Below are 19,875 nucleotides of genomic sequence, written 5' to 3'. Positions count from 1 at the left end.
GACTATTTAAATCATTATTACAATCATTTTGTTAAATTTGTTTTTGTTTTACAATGAATACATTGTAGAAAAATTATATTAAATTGTGCCACCGCCCCCAAATATGGAATAGTCATCTTTTTTACTTTCGGTTTAAAAAATACACAAAGATGTTATAAACTTGTATTTGTATGAAGTGTATCAATAGAAATAGATTAAACAGGAGAAAATTATTATTTATTCGGTCGTTAGTTTGATATTTATAAAGCTTTTTTTCAACCCAAGGGACTATTTAATAAGTGTTGATGTTGTTTTTGTTGTTGTTGTTTACATTGTTGTATATTCTTAATTTGAGCAGACTAGTACTGATCAACTTGCTACAGTTTTATTCATATGTAATACTCGTTAGGCATAATTATGGGTATTGGCTACGAATAAATGAAAATTATATGATTACATTTCAATGTATATCCCAAAACATCTGAGTTCGGTTGATTTAGAATGTATATAACACAGACAGAACGAGAAAAATGGTACAACATGGATTGTATTAAATAGTGATGTGATGAAGTAAGAGATGATGATGATGTTGAAAAGACGTTGGTAAATTTGAGACTTGGTAGTTGCTCCTCCAAACTACATACACACATCGAGGAACTCAGTTGAGAGTGAAGAAGTGCTGCATTCACATATAATTGAGTAATTCATGATGGTTGTAAGTTGATCCATGATTATTTTGATCATGGATTTTTACAAGCATCCATGAGTTGATTATGTGAGGAGAGAAATAATTTCATGCTTTGAAAGTCTACCCAGCGTTATCTTACAAACGAAACCACCACTGGAATGGGCATGTTTTTATTTTCTCCTAATAAAAATCCTAAAAGCCCGATCGAAAGAACCGAATTCGTATTTCGTTCATCCGAAAAGCCCCAAGCCCAAACCGATCCTGTCTTTTAAAAAAAGTACCTTCAGAGCATACGTCAATCTCTGAACAACTCCATAAACGGGATTAACGGAGACAAAACCGCACCAATTAATTGACATATCCCTTAAAAAGAACTCCTGTATTGCTTCAAAAGAAGACCCATTTCTTACTTCTAATAATGGGTGAATCCTGTTGGAAATTGGCCCAGGAACGTGGCTTTTGACTGCCAAAAGAACAACGGAAGGATTAGCCGGTCTAAGTTCGTTGATCACTACCAAGTGGGAGTTCCTTTGTCTTGACCCAACGTGCTTTTCAAAGGCCATACTGTCTGGTCGGGTGATTGGCAGCTGGGTACCTTGTAAACCCTTCCTTCTCCTGAACTTCAGCTTAATTAGACTGACCTACGATAGCATCAGCTGCTTCAAGAGTACACATAAGTATTATGGAGTTGTCATAGAATATTGTGTCTACGCAACCCACTTTGAAAAATGAGACTTTTTTATGATTTTAGAGAGGGGGGGGGGTGGTGTTTTACACTTAAATCAATGGTATTGGCGTAATGGACGAACGTATGGAATTAACACTGCGCTCTAAAAATGTACATGTTTATCGAAGAAATTGTGTGAATAATACTTATTTATGTTTGAATTTGTTCTTGAATTGTGTGATTTTCTTCCAAAAACGTATCTTTTAAAAATCTATACCAATGACGCATAGGAGGTTTTACCTCTTATAGTCACTATAAATAATATTAATGCTAAATATATTACTCATTGCGGATGTAGTATCGAAAATAATATCGCTAGTGATATTCGTTTGTCTCGCAATGTGGTCAATAAGGAATCTAAAAGATCACGACGTTTCGTGCGCTTCGTTTCGTTCCGTAGAGTATAAAACACGCTTGCTTACATTAGTTTTTATCACCTGACGAAGTGTTGCAGCGGCGCACGAAACGTCGTGATCTTTTAGATTCCTTATTGACCACATTGCGAGACAAACGAATATCACTAGCGATATTATTTTCGATAAATAATATTATTTGCAATTTATGTGACACCTTTTCCACGACATTGGATACAAAGTGGTTTGATAGGTCATCCATTAATCAGCGTCCGAGATAAAATATAGACAAACCTGTGTTAGTGACCCTATAAAGGTCACCTGTCTATAGTGGCCATGTATTTCGTCTCCCTTGAGAAAGAAAATAGAAACTGTCTAGAAAGGCCTCCTGTCTACAATAGCCACTTTTTCAGGTTTCCCTTGGGTGGCCTCAATATACAGGTTTGACTGGATATACAGTGAACGATTAAATTATCATATGCCCTTACCAAATTTTCTTGTGAAAAATCAATTTTTCCCAATTTATGTTTCTTGAGAATGTGACACATTAACGCTTACATCTAAAATGTTGAACGAAGGTCTCAATTCAACTTGTTCACCTTTCAAACTTGAGTTACGAAAAACACAAAAAACATCAAATTTAAAATTAATTTTAGTTTAATGACATTTCACAGAGAATGAAAATTGGGACAGTCTATGTGATACGAGGAGAAAGAAAAAGGGTTGAAAGAAAGAAGAACAAAATCCAAGAACAAAAGGAAGGAAGAAAGAAAGATAGATAGATAGATAAAAATAGATAAATAACGAAATCGAAGGAAGAAAGAATGTGATTTTTCACAGTCGAGAATCCTTTTTCTTCCTCAATCGAACTTTTGTAAACCCACCCAAGTGAAATGATTTGATGCGATAAACTAATCGATGAAGTCGTAAAAACCACTTCCGAACAAGCTAGTTGAAATAGATACATAGTATTGATGTCACGGTCAATGCCCGATAATTTTCGTAGAAATTCTTAGAAGAAAAAATACATGCCCACTTGTCTTGGTCATTACCTTTCGACTGTATATATAGAAGAAAACACCCGTCGCTATAGTTGATCGTGTCCTTTTTACGTTCGGATCGATACTATCATACTACTCCATGTTTTTGCCCGAGGCAAGTTAAGTGGAAAGTGTGCTTAAGGTATGGTAGAGAGATAGATAGACAGAGAGAGAGAGAGAGAGAGAGAGAGAGAGAGAGAGAGAGAGAGAGAGAGACAGATTAAGAAGAAGAGAAGGGTGTTTCAAATAAGCGAGAAATAAAGTAGGAAATAGACTGACAGTCAATGAAAAATAATGAGAAGGAAGAAGAAATTGAGAAACTAAAGTGTGAGACAAACTGAGAGACAAAGTACAGACAGAATGAGAAAATGAGAAAGAGGAAAATTAATGATGTAACATTTATGATTTATTGTCATGTTTTGGTTTGTTTTTTTCTGATTTGATTATCTTTCTATTTTTCTGAAATCGACGTAATTCAAATTTAAACCATTTATAATATTTCGTCAGAACCATTTTGATCTTTAGCGATCTTTTTTCTTCGTGTTTTCCTGTCCTGAGTCATTTAATTTGTTATCTTCATGACCGCAATCATCAATAGAAAATAAAAATAATTGGCAGAATAGTCCTGACAATAATTGACGTCGTCGCCATGAACACTTTCATCTGGTATATTCCTACTTTTCATCATCATCATCATCGTGGGCATCGAATTATTCTTGATCATCATTATCATAAACCTCCTCCTCCTTATTATCACCATCCCCATCATCATTTGCATCATTGTTACCACCACCATCATCAAAACACCATCCTCCTCCTTCTCCTCCTCCTCCTCATCATCATCGCCAGCATCAGGGACCTGTTTAAGAAAACTACTAATCAATAAGAAATGCCAACATTTGATAACATATATTTTCTCTTAACTCACCATCATCATCATCATCACCGTCATCTCCTTCATCACTATTATTATCTCTTAACTCACCATCATCATCATTGTGGTCGTCGTGGTTGTCCTTAATTATTTGGCTAATATCGTTATGTTACCTTTTTCAAAATCAACTGATCTGTCTTCCTTACGTCCGTCCTCTCTCTCTTCTTCTTTTACGTTTTCAATGTACGAACAAAATCATCACAATGCCATGACGATTATTATTTTGGAATGTGTTAACTTTATTAGAAATGTGTCCAATACTGCTTACAAAATACTTTTTAGAAAATAGTTTTTCCCTTAACAAAAATAATACTGATAATGATAATAACTTATGATGATAATATTAACATTTCATTTATAAAGCACCTTTTTATAAGAAACAAAATGCACAAAACAGAAAATACTTACAAACGAACAAATAAAATGAACATTACAAACAAAAGGGAATATTAAGAGAATTTAGAAAAGATTTTTTTTCATACATTTCTCGAAAGTTACAAGAGTTTTGCAGGGGGTAAAGAGTAAAGGTGTTAGGGTTAATAACTGAAAAGGCCCTAGCACCTATTTGTTTACTTGTTCGAGGGACGGTCAATGTATTACTAGTGGCCGAACGTGTATTTTACATGGTTGGTTCATATAATGATAATGTAGTATAAGGTAAGTAGAATAGATGATAACTTGTGATTCGTGACGTCTGTACTCAGAAGATGTCATTTTCTTCTTCAGTCCCACTAATAATTAATTATTGATTGACTTCTGCTACACAATACAAGACGTCTTAAGGTATTTGTTTCGATAGGCACTTTCTTCGTTACGGATATGTGCTTCAATAACCAAATACTTTGATGCCATTCAGCCATTATTCACGCTTACTGTATAACGTATTTTATGGTATATCGCCAGGTGTATATACAAGGTGAATAATACACTACAGAAAACAGAAGTAGGTAAATATAATCTACTTGAATATGCTATCTCAAAACCTCTGTCAATTCATTTAAGACATTGTTTAAACAAAGTTGTAATTTGTGAATGGCTCAGCCGAAAAATACACTACGTGCATTTCTGTAATATTAACATGACTTTTTCACACAATTGCGACTTAATCAATATTTTCCTATTGACATTACTGTTGAACTAGGTTAATGATATATGCTTATTTTGCAAACGAGTATTATTTTGTAACTGTTCTGTATAAACGTTATGCTTTTTGATGTAAATGTGTTCATGTTTATTCAGGGCCCCATGGAAGACTACTACTTATTGGTGAATATGGGCTACCCTGTCAAAAGATTAGAAATAAATAAATAAAATAAATAAATATAGATAATACAACTGAATAGATATGACAGACGAGCGTTTTCAACCGGGGTGTAGCGGCACCCTGCGGTTCCTCAGGACAACTCTATAGGGGTGCCGCGAGAGAATTGAATTAAAAAAAAAAAAATCTTTTATGAAACAAATTGTGTTCTTACGTGTGAACATGGCATTTGTATACCAGAGTGATGGAAAATGAATTTTCTGTAGTGATTCGGGAACAAAAATATTTCTCAAAAGGGTGCCGTGACTATAAAAGGTTGAAAAAACGTTGCACTACATAATACAGACATAGGTAAATGGAAGCTACATGAAAATGTTACGTGAATATAGATAGTATAGTGCAACTGATTAGATATAGACTACTTAATTTAGGTAAGAGATAAAGTAATTTATAGTAAATTTGATTTGATTTGATTTTATTTTCTTCTGCATTCATATAATGTACACAATTTTTCGATAAACAATGATAATATAAAGTACAATAAGTATTTTTCTGACGATGAATCATAAATAAGAAAATATATATAACAATTGTTATTTTCAAAAACGAAATGATAAACCGTCATTAATACTACATTTACTCAAACATTATAACATTATTTGTGGAAGAAGGACTGTCATTGTAAGCAGATTGCTTGATAATACGACAGCCCCAAACAAAACTCATGAAATAGATTAACACTTTTATTAAGCAGAACGGAAAGGTAATTGGAAATACAAATTACGATGATGGTGATGCAGATGAGGATGATGATGATGATGAAGATGATGATGATGATGATGATGACGATGATGATGATTCGAATGAAAGAAGAGATGACATTATGATAAAGACTGAAGAGTTGACAAAGAAATTTTACCTTGAATATTTAGATAATAACATCGTTTTAACTTTGGCCTCAAATGAGTAGAGGGAGCAACATGATTAAATAGATTCTGGGAGAGAGTTGTATAGGTCTCGACCATGATGTATTATGGATCTATGGACAATACGTAATTTCGGGTTGACTAGATGAAAATTTGAGGAATTACGGGTAGGGTAAGAGTGAATGTCATTATTTATAGTGTAACAGTTTTGAAATGAAAGAGGGAGCATATTATTTAAATACTTAAACATGATCAGTAAACTTTGTAGCGAATTTATGTCGAATACTGTTAGGGTTTTCAGTTTGTAAAATATTGGACTTATGTGAGATAAATATGATGAACCAGTACATACACGTAGGGCTTTCTTTTGAAATAATATATAGAGTTGATTTTGGTTTTGGCGCTGGTGGCCAATACTAAATTGCAATATGTAATATACGGTAATATCAATATCGGTTTGAAAAAGTCATGGCATTCCTGACTGACCTAAAGGTTTATAATATTGTGATTGCAGCATGAGCTAAATCCATGATTTTGTTTCAGAATCTGAGGCAATGTTACCGAGTCATCTTCAGAGTTCCTCGATATTCCCCAATAAAGCCCCACCCCCCTTTAATAAAAAAAAATAATCTAGAACTAGAACCGCTCCTTCACTGGACCTGCCTTGGTATACAAAAAAACACAGTTGAAACGGGTTTCCGTTCCTGCAAGAAAATACCTAAAACCAACAGCGGATCTAGGACTAGGACATAGACATTGTTGAGGTAGCTTTGTTAGTGGTTTAAAAATTAAGACCGTCGCGTGAAAGGAAGGAATAGGAGATCATTGAAGGGGAACATGGCGTGTAATGACTGGGGCGGGGTGGGTAATCGATTTAGTTTCCATAGCAACCACGTCAATCAATGAGGGCGCCGGTCAAACTGGACGAAATGAAGTGATGCAGTGCTAGCTTATGCTTTCAATGTACATTATATACAAAATAATGTCCAAAATCAATGAAAGGGGTTTTACAGATACAGTAAACTATGAGGAATTACGTTATGAACTGACCCAATTAATGAAGTTCAAGTTCAAGGATGAGTGCAACGACATACAAATGCAAAATACTATAACAATTAAAATATAAAAAAATGATAATAAATACTTTTTACAAAAAGAATGTCAAAAACGCTTCATGAAATAAAAAATGTATACAAAATAACAGAAGCGCCAGTTTGAGGAGGGGGCAGATTTATTGGATTTTTGTTACAGCAGCTCCGGGATAAACCTATCCTTACCCCCTGTCCACATTCTAGACAACTGAGGCGTTGTATTTCCTACCAATGCCTATCAAAAGAACAATTGTATACCACGGAGTTCAGTTTTCCCACACCATGGCAAACCAGCGACATATCATTCTATCGGGTTCTGTTTTCAAGCCACTTCTGGCTTTACTTGATCTCAGGGACATCAGATGTCTGACAGATGATCTTTAAGTACATTGTGTTGTCTCGGATAAATCCTGACTTTGGATCCTCGATTATTTGGATCTTGGCAAACAAGGGGCATCCAGCTCCGATGTTCTTCTCTGTGGTTGGTTTCTTGAACGAAGAGCTTGCGGGATCAGGTCTGAAGGCCTCCACGATACTCTTGTTAATAGAATCGTCTTGGTTGACTAGCTGGAATGTAATCCTCTCCTTGAATGGCCAGGGCAGCACTGCATCAAACGAACCTTTCATGATCGTTAGAAACAGTGAGATGTACGTGCCTTTCCCTACGCCATCTCCCATCAGGAAAACTCGTCCACAAAGCTTGTATCCGTACTGACTGGTGTAGAACGGCGGCGAACAGATTGATTTCACGTTTGTTTTCATGGCATCCTTCTTCTTCTCATTGTAGTTTGCAATCTTCCAGACACATACTCCGTTGTTAGAGGTCTCCAGCATCTCCAATCTTTGATTCATCTTCTGTCCATACTGACGAAGAGAAGTAACATGTCGCTCTAGCACTTGGTATTTCTTTTGTAGGTTGTCATCGACTCCATTAGGCTTATTAATCCTTTTGAAATCATCCAGACTCTTCAAGAGATCTTCGACCTCTCTTTTTAGAACTTTCATTTCTCTCTTCTTTGATTTACCAGGACAGTCAACAGTAAGGCTTGACTGCTCGACTGTAAAATACCCATCATTTTCCAACGCGGTTGGTACTTTGGGATCAAGTACACTGTACACACGTACTAACCTGTCGATTAACTTTCTCACATGGGGTATATCACTTCTCAGGACATGCCCACAAGTCCAGTCCCAAGTTTCCTGTGACCAGAAGAGAAAGTAAGAAAAACAAATGAACAATAAGGGACATTGTTGTAATACAAAACTATATTTAAAGGACAATCCAATCCTTGTAAGTATTTCATCGTTATGGGAGCTGATTCAGAAAAACAAGAGAAGTAGAATAGCGAAAATGTGAAATCTATTGCACGGCGCTTTGATTAGGATCTAGGAGTGATCTCGATATGGAAAGGTAAGAATCATTATGGGTACGAGGGTGTGTGTTAGGGGGCGGGGGCAAGTCCCAGTCTTGAAGATAAAGTTGAGTTCTGATAATTTATTTAATCATAAATGTGTTATTGTGTTTATGGGACTGCACATACATGTTGCATGAAAGTTTGGTCCAAAATATTTTGTTATTTTAAATCAAAATATTTAGAATATGAGGTCATTCGAAGAGCAATCCTGCTAAGGAAGATCTAGGGATATCATCTCCTATGATATGCTTCCATATTAACTTAATTTTAAAAGAATGACACATTTAACAAATTATATGGGATACATTTCACCTTTACCCGAACTCTAACTTTCGTGAAACGAAAGCGGAAGATGAAGCGACGTTTCGTTCATTTGCCGTAGGGTTTTCACAAATTGTCGGGTAAATCGGACCAAACAATTTGTAGATGAGAGGGCTTTATTTCACAAACATTTCCCCTGACACTTCGTGAATAAAGGGGCATGTTTTCACAAAAGTTCGGGTAATGCGACCACCCGACCCGACGCGATTACCAATGATTCGAAGTCAGCCCTCTTACCCTCATACTCAGATGTACGATCTCTGCATGGTTAAGCCTGGCTTTCATGATGAGTATCATGGGACACCACTCGTCTGTCCGATGGACGTCCAGGGCTCTCTTCTCTGGCAGCCATTTTCCACATCCCAACACCTTACACTGCATGCGTGCAACTCCTCCACAATTCCGCTCATGGTTCTATAAGTAAATTAAAAAAGAAAATATTTTTAGATTATAATCATTGTTCCATATTTCAAAAACATAAAAATGTGCCTCCACTGACAATGTGCATAATGTGCATAATGCAGGCGCGGATCCAGGATTTCTTAGGGGGGGGGGGCCCAAATTTCAAATTATGCGAGCCAAATATTGGTACGTAATAGTGACCAACAGTGACGTAATGCGGGAGGGGGGGGGGGGGGGGGGGGGGGGTCGGTGCAAACGCGAAACGCGGAAGCTTTGACGTTTTATTAAATTATTCGAAATAAAAGACGATTCGTTGTACCGTTCTCGACTCTTAATCTTCGTCTGAATTTAGTTTTTGCCCTCCCGCGCGAAGCGCGAAAATTTTTACGATTTATTAAATTATTAGAGAAAGAAGACGATTCGTTGTAGAGTTCTTGACTCTTTAATAATCCTCGTCTAAATTCAGCCCCCCTCCCCCTCCTGCGCAAAGCGCGGAAGCTTTGACGTTTCATTAAACTATTAAAGAAAGAAGACGATTCGTTGTACCGTTCTCGACTTTTAATCTTCGTCTGAATTTAGTTTTTCCCCTCCCGCGCGAAGCGCGGAAAATGTTACGATTTATTAAATTATTAGAGAAAGAAGACGATTTGTTGTAGAGTTCTCGACTCTTAATCCCTGTCTAAATTCAGCCCCCCCCCTCCCCCTCCTGCGAGAAGCACGGAAGCTTTGACGTTTCATTAAACTATTGAAGAAAGAAGACGATTCGTTGTACCGTTCTCGACTTTTAATCTTCGTCTGAATTTAGTTTTTCCCCTCCCGCGCGAAGCGCGGAAAATGTTACGATTTATTAAATTATTAGAGAAAGAAGACGATTTGTTGTAGAGTTCTCGACTCTTAATCCCTGTCTAAATTCAGCCCCCCCCCCTCCCCCTCCTGCGAGAAGCACGGAAGCTTTGACGTTTCATTAAACTATTGAAGAAAGAAGACGATTCGTTGTACCGTTCTCGACTCTTAATCCTCGTATGAATTTAGTTTTTCCCCTTCCGCGCGAAGCGCGGAAAATTTAACGATTTATTAAATTATTAGAGAAAGAAGACGATTCGTTGTAAAGTTCTCGACTCTTAATCCTCGTCTAAATTCAGTCACCCCCTCTCCCTCCTGCGCGAAGCGCGGAAGCTTTGACGTTTCATTAAACTATTACAGAAAGAAGACGATTAGTTGTAGAGTTCTCGACTCTTAATCCTTGTCTGAATTCAGGTCCCCCCCTCTCCTCCCGTGCGAAGCGCGGAAGCTTCTAAGTTTCATAAGATTGTGAGAGAAAGAAGACGATTGGCTGTAGAGTTCTCGACTTTTAATCCTCGTCTGAATTCAGGTCTCCCCTCCCGCGCGAAGGGCGGAAGCTTTTAATTTTCATTAAATCATTAGAGAAAGAAGACGATTCGTTGTACCGTTCTCGAAAATAATCCTCGTCGGAATTTAGTTTCCCCCCATCCCGCGCGAAGCGCGGAAGCTTTTACGTTTCATTAAATCATTAAAGATTCGTATAACCGTTCTCGCCTCTGAATCCTCGTCTGAATTCAGGTTCCCCCTCCCGCGCAAAGCGCGGAAGCTTTGACGTTTCATAAGATTATGAGAGAAAGAAGACGATTCGCTGTACCGTTCTCTATACTCTTAATCCTTGTCTGAATTTCAAAGATGTTCTTTGTCTGCTACTTTTTCTTCCTACGTCCTCTTCCGATTTGGGGGGACCGCGGTCAGATAAGCATTTAGGGGCCCGCCTTAGGGCCCCTGGTGGGGTCGAGGCAGCGGAGCCGGCCCCGGAAACTCAGGGGTTTTAGGCGTTTAATTAAGGTCAGATGAGCATTTTTTTTAAATACCTATTATTTTGTGACACTGGAAGGTCACTATTTGGCGTAGTTCCAGGGGGCGGAGCCCTCCAAAAGAGGGGTTTTAGGCATTAAATTACCGTCAGATGAGCATCTAAGGGCCCGCCGTAGGGCCCTAGGTGGAATACAGGGGGCAGAGCCCCCGAAAGCTTTGGGGTTTTAGGCATTTAATCACGGTCAGATGAGCAATCAGTATCAGTACGCCAGTATCTCCTCTTTTCCTTTTTTCTTTCCCTTTCCTTCCTTCTCTCTTATTTTTTTGATTGGGGGGGGGGGGGGGGGGGGGGGGGGTCAACAGCTTTGGAGGCAAGGCCCTTTCGGCCCCCCGATCTTCTTCTTCCCCCTTTTCTTTTCTTCTTCCTCTTCTTTCTTTCCCTTTCTCTCCCCTTTCCCTTTCCCTTCTTTTCCTTTTTTCTCTCTTTTTTTTTTTTTTTTTTTTTTGCGGGGGGGGGGGGGGGGGGGGGGGGGCCAAGGCCCGCTCGGCCCCCCCCTGGATCCGCGCCTGGCATAATGTGCACAATGAATACAACTAGTATAACAATTTAAAGTTCTATATGTGGACCAGTGGACTACCGTGGAAATATGGCTATGAATAAAATATTTGTATAACTAATAAGATTACTTTTTAACGGAACGTCATATCACCATATGTGAAAATCGCCACATGATGGCGAAAATCATCCAACGAGGATGGAAAACGCAATAAGAACCAACAACAACAACAACCATATTAATGTGAGGTGTCATAATGTAGGGAATCCAGAATAAGGACACAGGATCAAGTGTATTCAGTTCACAATCATTCTGCTTTATTTGAGTCCATGCAAAATATCAGATAAATCCATTTTACACATACTCGAAGATTACAAAACTTGGACAAGGGTATGAATAATTTAGTTGTATATTGTAAACTTGACTTTCAGTGTCTGTCAAAAGGACGCTACTTCACAGGTAACAGGATGATACAGGCAGCCAGACCTCAACGCGCTGCGATGAACTGATTGGTAAATCCAAGCCGAAGTCAACCACAAGGCTAGGGCACGTTCGAAGTCCTCCCTCATCCAGTCTGAGCCAGCAGAAAGGTAGAACAAATCCTGAAGCAGCTTGCACCATGGTCATCAGCATTCATCTCGCCGCTGTTTAGCCTAGTCACATCCACCAAGCCCCAAATCTAAAACACTAATCTAGGCTAGTTCATGCAGCAAGAGATAAAATGCACCAGCATGTTCATGCCTATATTTATGAAGAAATGTATATGAATATGTGATGTTATTCTATGTTGTATCCACTTTATGTCAAGATGTTTGTGCACCCGATCAGGTGTGGGAAGGAAGCCCGACCCAGTGGCGGATCAAATTCAAATTTGGGCCCCCCCCCCCTAAGAAATCCTGGATCCGCTCCTGGGCCGACCTGTGGGCCATGGACATTAAGTTGACCTGTTCCTTACCCAGACTACCTGGTCGGGTACGCAAGTGTCAAATTGTATTCATTCACTATGTCCTACGTACATTGTATATTGTTTCCTGGTTTGGTGTATTTTGAAAGTGCCAAATAAATAATAATAATAACAATGTTTATCCTGCCGACTACGCCATTTTGTAGTGAATCCAGAAAATACGGACACAGGCTCACGTGTATTCAGTTCAAAGTCATTCTGCTTTATTTAAGTTCGGGCAATATATCAAACATGATAGAACAGGCGGTCTAATAGACTCTATCAACTGGCACTCTTGCCACACCCTATAGGTACATCACATCTATACAGGCACTAGTTTATCTACCTCGTGCCACTACACGAGGCTCACTTTTATCTTTCTTCTGGTATTGTAATCCAGATATATTACAGTAAAAAACTAGATGGAATTTTGACTGCGCGCAGTCGAAAATGATGCCTCCGCCATAGAGCAATTTAAACAAGTTTGGAGTTTAAATCTCCAGTGGTTCTTGAGATATCATGATAACAATCTCAATGTATGGAATTTCGTAAGTTGACTTCTGTGACCCTTGACCTTTGACCTACGTGCTCCAAAATCTAATCAGATTGTCTTCCTATGGTGATACACACTATCATTAAGTTTGAAGTTTAAATCTCCAGTGGTTCTTGAGATATTATGATATGGTGATACATACTATCATTAAGTTTGAAGTGAAAATTCTCCAGTGGTTCTTGAGATATCGCGATAACGATCTCAATGTATGGAATTTCATAAATTGACCTCTGTGACCCTTGACCTTTGACCTACGTGCTCCAAAATCTAATCAGATCGTCTTCCTATGGTGATACACACTATCATTAAGTTTGAAGTTTAAATCTCCAGTGGTTCTTGAGATATTATGATAACAATCTCAATGTATGGAATTTCATAAGTTGACCTCTGTGACCCTTGACCTTTGACCTACGTGCTCCAAAATCTAATCAGATCGTCTTCCTATGGTGATACATACTATCCTTAAGTTTGAAGTTTAAATCTCAAATGGTTCTTGAGATATCATAACAATCTCAATGTATGGAATTTCATAAGTTGACCTCTGTGACCCTTGACCTTTGACCTACGTGCTCCAAAATCTAATCAGATTGTTTTCCTATAGTGATACACACTATCACTAAGTTTGAAGTTTAAACCCCAGTGGTTCTTGGGATATCATGATAACAATCTCAATGTATGGAATTTCATAAGTTGACCTCTGTGACCCTTGACCTTTGACATACGTGCTCCAAAATCTAATCAGATTGTTTTCCTATAGTGATACACACTATCACTAAGTTTGAAGTTTAAATCTCCAGTGGTTCTTGAGATATCATGATAACAATCTCAATGTATGGAATTTCATAAGTTGACCTCTGTGACCCTTGACCTTTGACATACGTGCTTCAAAATCTAATCAGATCGTCTTCCTATGGTGATACATACTATCCTTAAGTTTGAAGTTTAAATCTCAAATGGTTCTTGAGATATCGCGCTAACAAACTCAATACAAGGAATTTCATAAGTTGACCTCTGTGACCTGTGACCTTTGACCTACGTACTCCAAAATCTAATCAGATCGTCTTCCTATGGTGATAAATACTATTCCCGAGTCTTAAGTTTAAATCTTAAATGGTTCTTGAGATATTGTGATAACGGTCAAACGGGACGGACGGACGGACGTACGGACGGACAACCCGAAAACATGATGCCTCCGGCACCACCTTCGGTGGCGGAGGCATAAAAAAACATTTGCACCACATCAATAAGAGGTAAAACAATAAGAGATAAAACTATCTACCACCTGACTAGATGCATGGTTGCTATGTCAGGCAGACATTAAACAAAAGCTACGAAGGCATTTCATTACAATAAGATAAGGAATTACATTTTCTACAAGATGGTGCCACACGTTATGTACTTTGTAATAATTTCATATCGATTTTGAGCCGAAACCGATTTTTAAACCACTTTTTTCAAAGAATAACATATATTAATTGGACCAAAATACATATACTTATATATATATATATAGAAACACAATATTCACCACTCACTTTGAATTTTTCAGAATACTGCCCATATAGGGTCTTTATGATACCAAAATTGAAAATTCATTGCTTTTATAACAAACAAAAAGTTATATCACTCTAGATTAACAATTTCGGCATGAGCTTAAATGACATTGCTGGTTGCTAAGGGTTGCCTTATCCTTAGCAACAGTCACATAATGATATGCAACATAAAATATATCGCTAGTAGATGCTATCCTGCAAGCATGAAACTATTTGTTAAAAAGTGTGATGTCAGATGATGCCATTTATTTGTTCCGAAATGAATGCTTTAATGCAGGGGTAGCGATTTCTTTTCGTGACCGGGGGACGAAATGCGAGGGGAAAATCTGTATTCCGTTGGTATCACGGTGATACCAAGGGAATACAGATTTTCTACGATATTTACTTGTACATTTTGAAGGATATTATGCAAGGGAGCGTAGCGACCGAGCAAAAAGATTGTTTTGGGGGTGTGTTTTTTTACTATACAGTGCGTCCCAGAAAAAACGAAACCGAGAATTATCGATGTTTTATCATAACTTAGTCACAATTATAATTAATAAATGACACATATTTGGAAAGCTTAGATCCTCCTCTTTCATTTGATGCAACTCATATGATTCATATTTCACGCATGAGTGATTAAAAGCAATTTGAAGAGAGGAAACCAAAAAGTCATTTGGCGGGCGGAATCTGAATTTTAAAAAGACAATCACATTTCTAGAAAGTTCAATTTTTGCCCTTTCAAATGACACCTCAATCAGGAAAAATGAGCCAAGAATAACAATGTTCTGTTTGTTTAAAGTAAGGCTTGCATTTCCATAATTTGATCAAACGGGTTTGTTTTCACTGGATGCCTGCCGTAGCAACGAACAGAGTTGACAAAAGACTTAACTCCGTTTCGTTGACGATCAGCCATGCACAAAGAAGATGAAAGACCTGATGCATGGCTGATCTTCAACGAAACGGAGTTAAGTCTTTTGTCACCTCTGCATGTTTGTTGCTACGGAAGGTAGCCAGTGAAAACGAAATCGTTCGATGAAATTATGGAAATGCAAGCATTACTTTAAAGAAACAGAACTTTGTTATTCCTGGCTAATTTTTCCTGATTGAGGTGTCATATGAAAGAGCAGAAATTGAACTCTCTAGAAATGTGTTTTTTTTCCTTGACATTCAGATACCGCCCGCCAAATGACTTTTTGGTTTCCTCTCTTCAAATTGCTTTTAATCACTCATGCATCAAATGAAAGAAGGGGATCTAAGCTTTCCAAATATGTGTCATTTATCAATTATAATTGTGATTAAGTTATGATAAAACATCGATAGTTCTCGGTTTCGTTTTTTCTTGGACGCACTGTATAGTATAAACTTTGCACTCTTGGGCCCTCCAGAGCCTAAAAGTGTATAGCAGTCTTTAGTCAGTATTTTGCTATACAATCTTTTGCACTTTTTCATATTTACCGGAGGGACGTACCCCCCCCCCCCCCCCCCCCCCCGCCCCGGGATCGCCGCCCTTGCTTTAATGTGATATATGTTGTAATCTCACCTGGATGTAATCAGTGTAGGATCCTTTCCAGCTGCAGTTTTTACACTTGCATGACTTGATCATTTGAAGCTTTCTTTCAGCCGATTTGTCAGGCTTCAACTTTACAAGAAAAAAAAAACAGACAGAAAGGTTAAAGTGTAGGCTACATTCATTAGGTATATTTATTTATTGTGTTACAAAACAAGCAGTAAAAATGTCGAAGGTAATTAACATCTAAAATAACACAACTCAAAACTTTAATATTCCAGACAAGATGTCTTTGAACTTTGTACCATGAATAGTATGAGGATATCAAGGACATTCATAGGCATGTCCATGCTTTCCTATTGCAAACAAGTTAAGAAAACGTCAGCTCATGATGTGCTTATGACGACCCCTTCTTTGCATATATGATTTTATGTGACCACACATTTAAAATATATATATATATATATGTTTTGGATGATTTTCATGTATATGGAAAATAAATGAACATCAATCAATGAACGAACAATATTGTGAATTCATTGGCATCTGAACTGTATACAATAATTTTATAAACTGAAAATTTACGAAATCATGAAGCACGAATTTCAAACTATTCATATTAATCCATTCAACTCTGTAATTTGTATGACCATTGCGAATGCTCAAAGTAACTTCCCTCATTAGAGTTCATCAGTGACATTACAAACATAACACTTTAATATTTACCAACACTGTGTGTAGGTACAATATTCACTAATGTGCTGGATAGCTATGGTAATGTATCAACACATGTAAAATAATTCAAATATGGAAAAGATTGAGTGCTGGAAAAGATATTTAAAAAAATATATCCACATGTATATAGTTTTTCATTACAGTTTGAAAGAATATCATCGTAGAAATGTCCCCCAAAAATAGTTTTGAAAACTTTCCAAGTAGCCTTATATTCGAAACATGACGAGAAGTACAAAACGTTTAGACCATGTGTTGTCCCATATATTTTTTAAGTCATTTCCCTGTATTTCTCTGTATAATCGACCTTCAGAATAACTTCTAGACAGTTTCGATCTTTCACAATGTTATCGCATGACCAGTTCTCAATTTATCTTAAGAGTTTAGTAGTCTTGGTATCCTCATACCTTTTATACAGAGAGTGGAAGAGTGGAAACTATAGAAATATATCTAAACATTAACATACCTCGTGTAGGTTGATCGGAGCATCACATGACGGGCAAAGTAGATCCCTAAACAGGAAAATTTGAAACATTTATTTTCACGAGGTAATATCCATGAAAACCGTTACCTCGTGTTTTGGAAGGGGGTATATTCTGCAATACAGTTTGTATTTTTGATATAAATGGAGTATTCCATTAACCTGTACTTTAATAATAGAAACTAGACTACTTGTAATACAAAATATATTACTATTTTTTTTCAAATGATATACTGTATCGAACAATATTTCCTTTTTGTGTCTTGAATATAGTCCAATGTGCTCTCTAATGTTAGTGTGTGGGTAAAACTACGGGTAGATTGTAAAGGAATCAAAACACTATGGCCCGAATTCACAAAGGGTACAAACCTTGGTTTGAAACGCATCGAAACGCGTCATAATTATGACGCACATAAACCTAGAGTTGTCCATAAACCTCCTTTGTGAATTCGGGCCTATAGCTTTGCAGGTTGGAATTATTCTGTGAAATTCTCATCAGCCAGGTCGATATGTCTGCTTACCTTGTGAAAAGACTGCCAGGCAACTTTTGCAGGCTGGATGTTTACAACCGGCAGACAGAGGGTCTCGGAGAATGAATTTGCAGAGTGGACACTGGCACTCCTGGACCATCGCCTGCAGCCGTTTGTTGTCATTGGGGTATGATAGTTCTGCACCCCCCATTTCAATATGTAGTGGAAAAGAGTTATCTGAAAATAATAGAATAACACAGATAGACCACACCTTTTTAATGTTGACAATATTAGCAGCAGAAAACTGATCAGTGAAAATTGAGCAAAAGTTTCAGCAATCAAAAACAGATTGGGAACTTAGTGACATAAACTTGCTAGGTTTTTTTCATTTTCCCTGTACAACAAAAATTGCAAATCTCTCTTTCAGCTTTCAGCTTGACAACAAATATAGTAATCAAATAGCAGTGATAGCACTAACCATCAATAATATTTGTCCTCTTTAATATAAGTCTTAACAGATTTATACAATATTGCTTGTGAACTTCTTCAAATTTCTGTTTCAAATCAACTGACCGGTTGTGTCAACCTGTCCGGACACCGAAATTGTCTGAAAAAAGGTACAGTTAAGACTGGTTCACATAGTAGAGGCAAAGACCGGCGACAATGCTTTCCATGCATGTGCCCCTCGACTCTGGAATGAGCGTCCACGTTTTGTTCGATTATCACCTCGCTGGATGTCTTCCATGACCATGATCAACAATAGATTCTTTGATAACTTTTATGTAAAGCGCTGTGAAACAACATTTAGTTTGTAAGAGCGCTATAGAAATGACTTTATTGTATTGTATTGTATTGTATTTTAAAGACCCCACGAAAGGCGACGGACGTGAAAATCACATAATGTTGGCGGCAAAGCGACGGCAAAAGGGGAAAACCAAGATTCGCTGACGGGTGGGAACGACCTTCAGCGACAACACGACGGCAAGGGACGAATGGCTGCGGCAGGGAACGGAGTCTAGCGACCAAATCGGACGTTGTCCGGACGGCGAGTGACGATTTCTCGACGGGGCCCGGCAACAAGGAACGAGGTCAGACGGCTGGCAGCGGATTGGTTGGCGGCAAGGAACGGTGGCTGACAGTGGGTTGCGGCGAGGCATATTGCAGTCTGACCCTAGCTCCGTCCTCCATAATGATGATATAGCTTTGACAAAGAACAGGGGGACATTCCCCCCCCCCGGAAAATTACCCCCAAGGACAACCACCCCGAGGACAATTACCCCCACCCTATTATCCCCTCCTTGGACAATAATTGTCCGGGGGGGGGGGTAACTGTCCTCGAGAGGGGGGGGGGGTGGTTGTCTCCGGGTGTAATTTTTCAGGGGGTATGAATTGTCCATGTGGGGGGAATTGTGCCGCTAGTAATTTGCCGGGGTGATTGTCCAGGGGTATTATCCTAGAGCCGTTGCAAACATCCACGAGCACTGTCTTGTTTTAGTCTGTTTGTAGCAAACGTTGTTTTGTACAGTAGGTTCACGGTTGCACCATGTGAAAGAGAGGGGAGGATTGGGGAGTCCTGAAAAGGGCTGTCGGTATAGTCTTGAAAAAGTATGTTGGTAATCTTTCTTGAGCTTATAGTTCTTAGAACTATAGCGCCGGTTAGAGAGGATGGTAGTAGGAGTGGCTCGACGTTTCGATCCGGACAGGTTGATCCGTCGCCAGGACTCCCCAATCCTCCCCCCCCCCCCCCTCTCTCTCTCTCTCTTACACATAATGGTGCAACCGTAAGCCTACTGTATATCTACATCACCATGCAAGCCGATACGTATAAGCAGCATCTAACGTTGTTTTGGTCTTTCTTGTGGATAAGCCGAAGAGATACAACATTTTTGGGGTGTTAACCAGGCCCCTCAAGGTCCGCCATCTTTGCTTAGACATTTGAACACGATTTAATTTTCCTAAGGTGTTAACTTACACCCATAACTCTCCGACAAGAAATAAAAAGGAGTCCGACACCACCCCCCCCCCCCTTGGGGGTCAATTACCCACGGACAATAATTGTCCTAGGGGTATTTGTTCTCAGGGGGGGGGGGTTCCTGATACGTTTGCCTCCCAGCCCAGCCCCCCCCCCCAGTACAG

At 38.5% G+C, this 19,875-nt stretch overlaps 1 protein-coding gene and 1 long non-coding RNA gene across 2 annotated transcripts; both read right to left on the bottom strand.

Moving 5' to 3' along the window:
- Window positions 1–7,061: 7,061 nt before the first annotated feature.
- On the bottom strand, window positions 7,062–9,152 carry LOC579877 (TNF receptor-associated factor 3). Its single transcript, XM_030997264.1, has 2 exons — window positions 8,973–9,152; window positions 7,062–8,199 (listed from the first exon to the last, which is right to left on the bottom strand). Exons 1-2 carry the CDS (start codon window positions 9,114–9,116, stop codon window positions 7,339–7,341), a joined length of 1,005 nt encoding a protein of 334 aa, XP_030853124.1. The 5' UTR covers window positions 9,117–9,152; the 3' UTR covers window positions 7,062–7,338.
- Window positions 9,153–12,077: 2,925 nt separating this feature from the next.
- Window positions 12,078–17,295, bottom strand: LOC115929124. The gene is made up of 3 exons (XR_004066317.1): window positions 17,255–17,295; window positions 16,090–16,188; window positions 12,078–12,256 (listed from the first exon to the last, which is right to left on the bottom strand). It is a non-coding gene; the product is annotated as an uncharacterized LOC115929124 (long non-coding RNA).
- Window positions 17,296–19,875: the final 2,580 nt, after the last annotated feature.

Source organism: Strongylocentrotus purpuratus, unplaced genomic scaffold (assembly GCF_000002235.5).
Source record: "Strongylocentrotus purpuratus isolate Spur 01 unplaced genomic scaffold, Spur_5.0 spur5_scaffold_4, whole genome shotgun sequence".
Lineage (NCBI taxonomy): Eukaryota > Metazoa > Echinodermata > Echinoidea > Camarodonta > Strongylocentrotidae > Strongylocentrotus > Strongylocentrotus purpuratus.
Note: the sequence above shows the minus strand (reverse complement) of the source record. Positions and strands in the feature narration are given on the sequence as shown.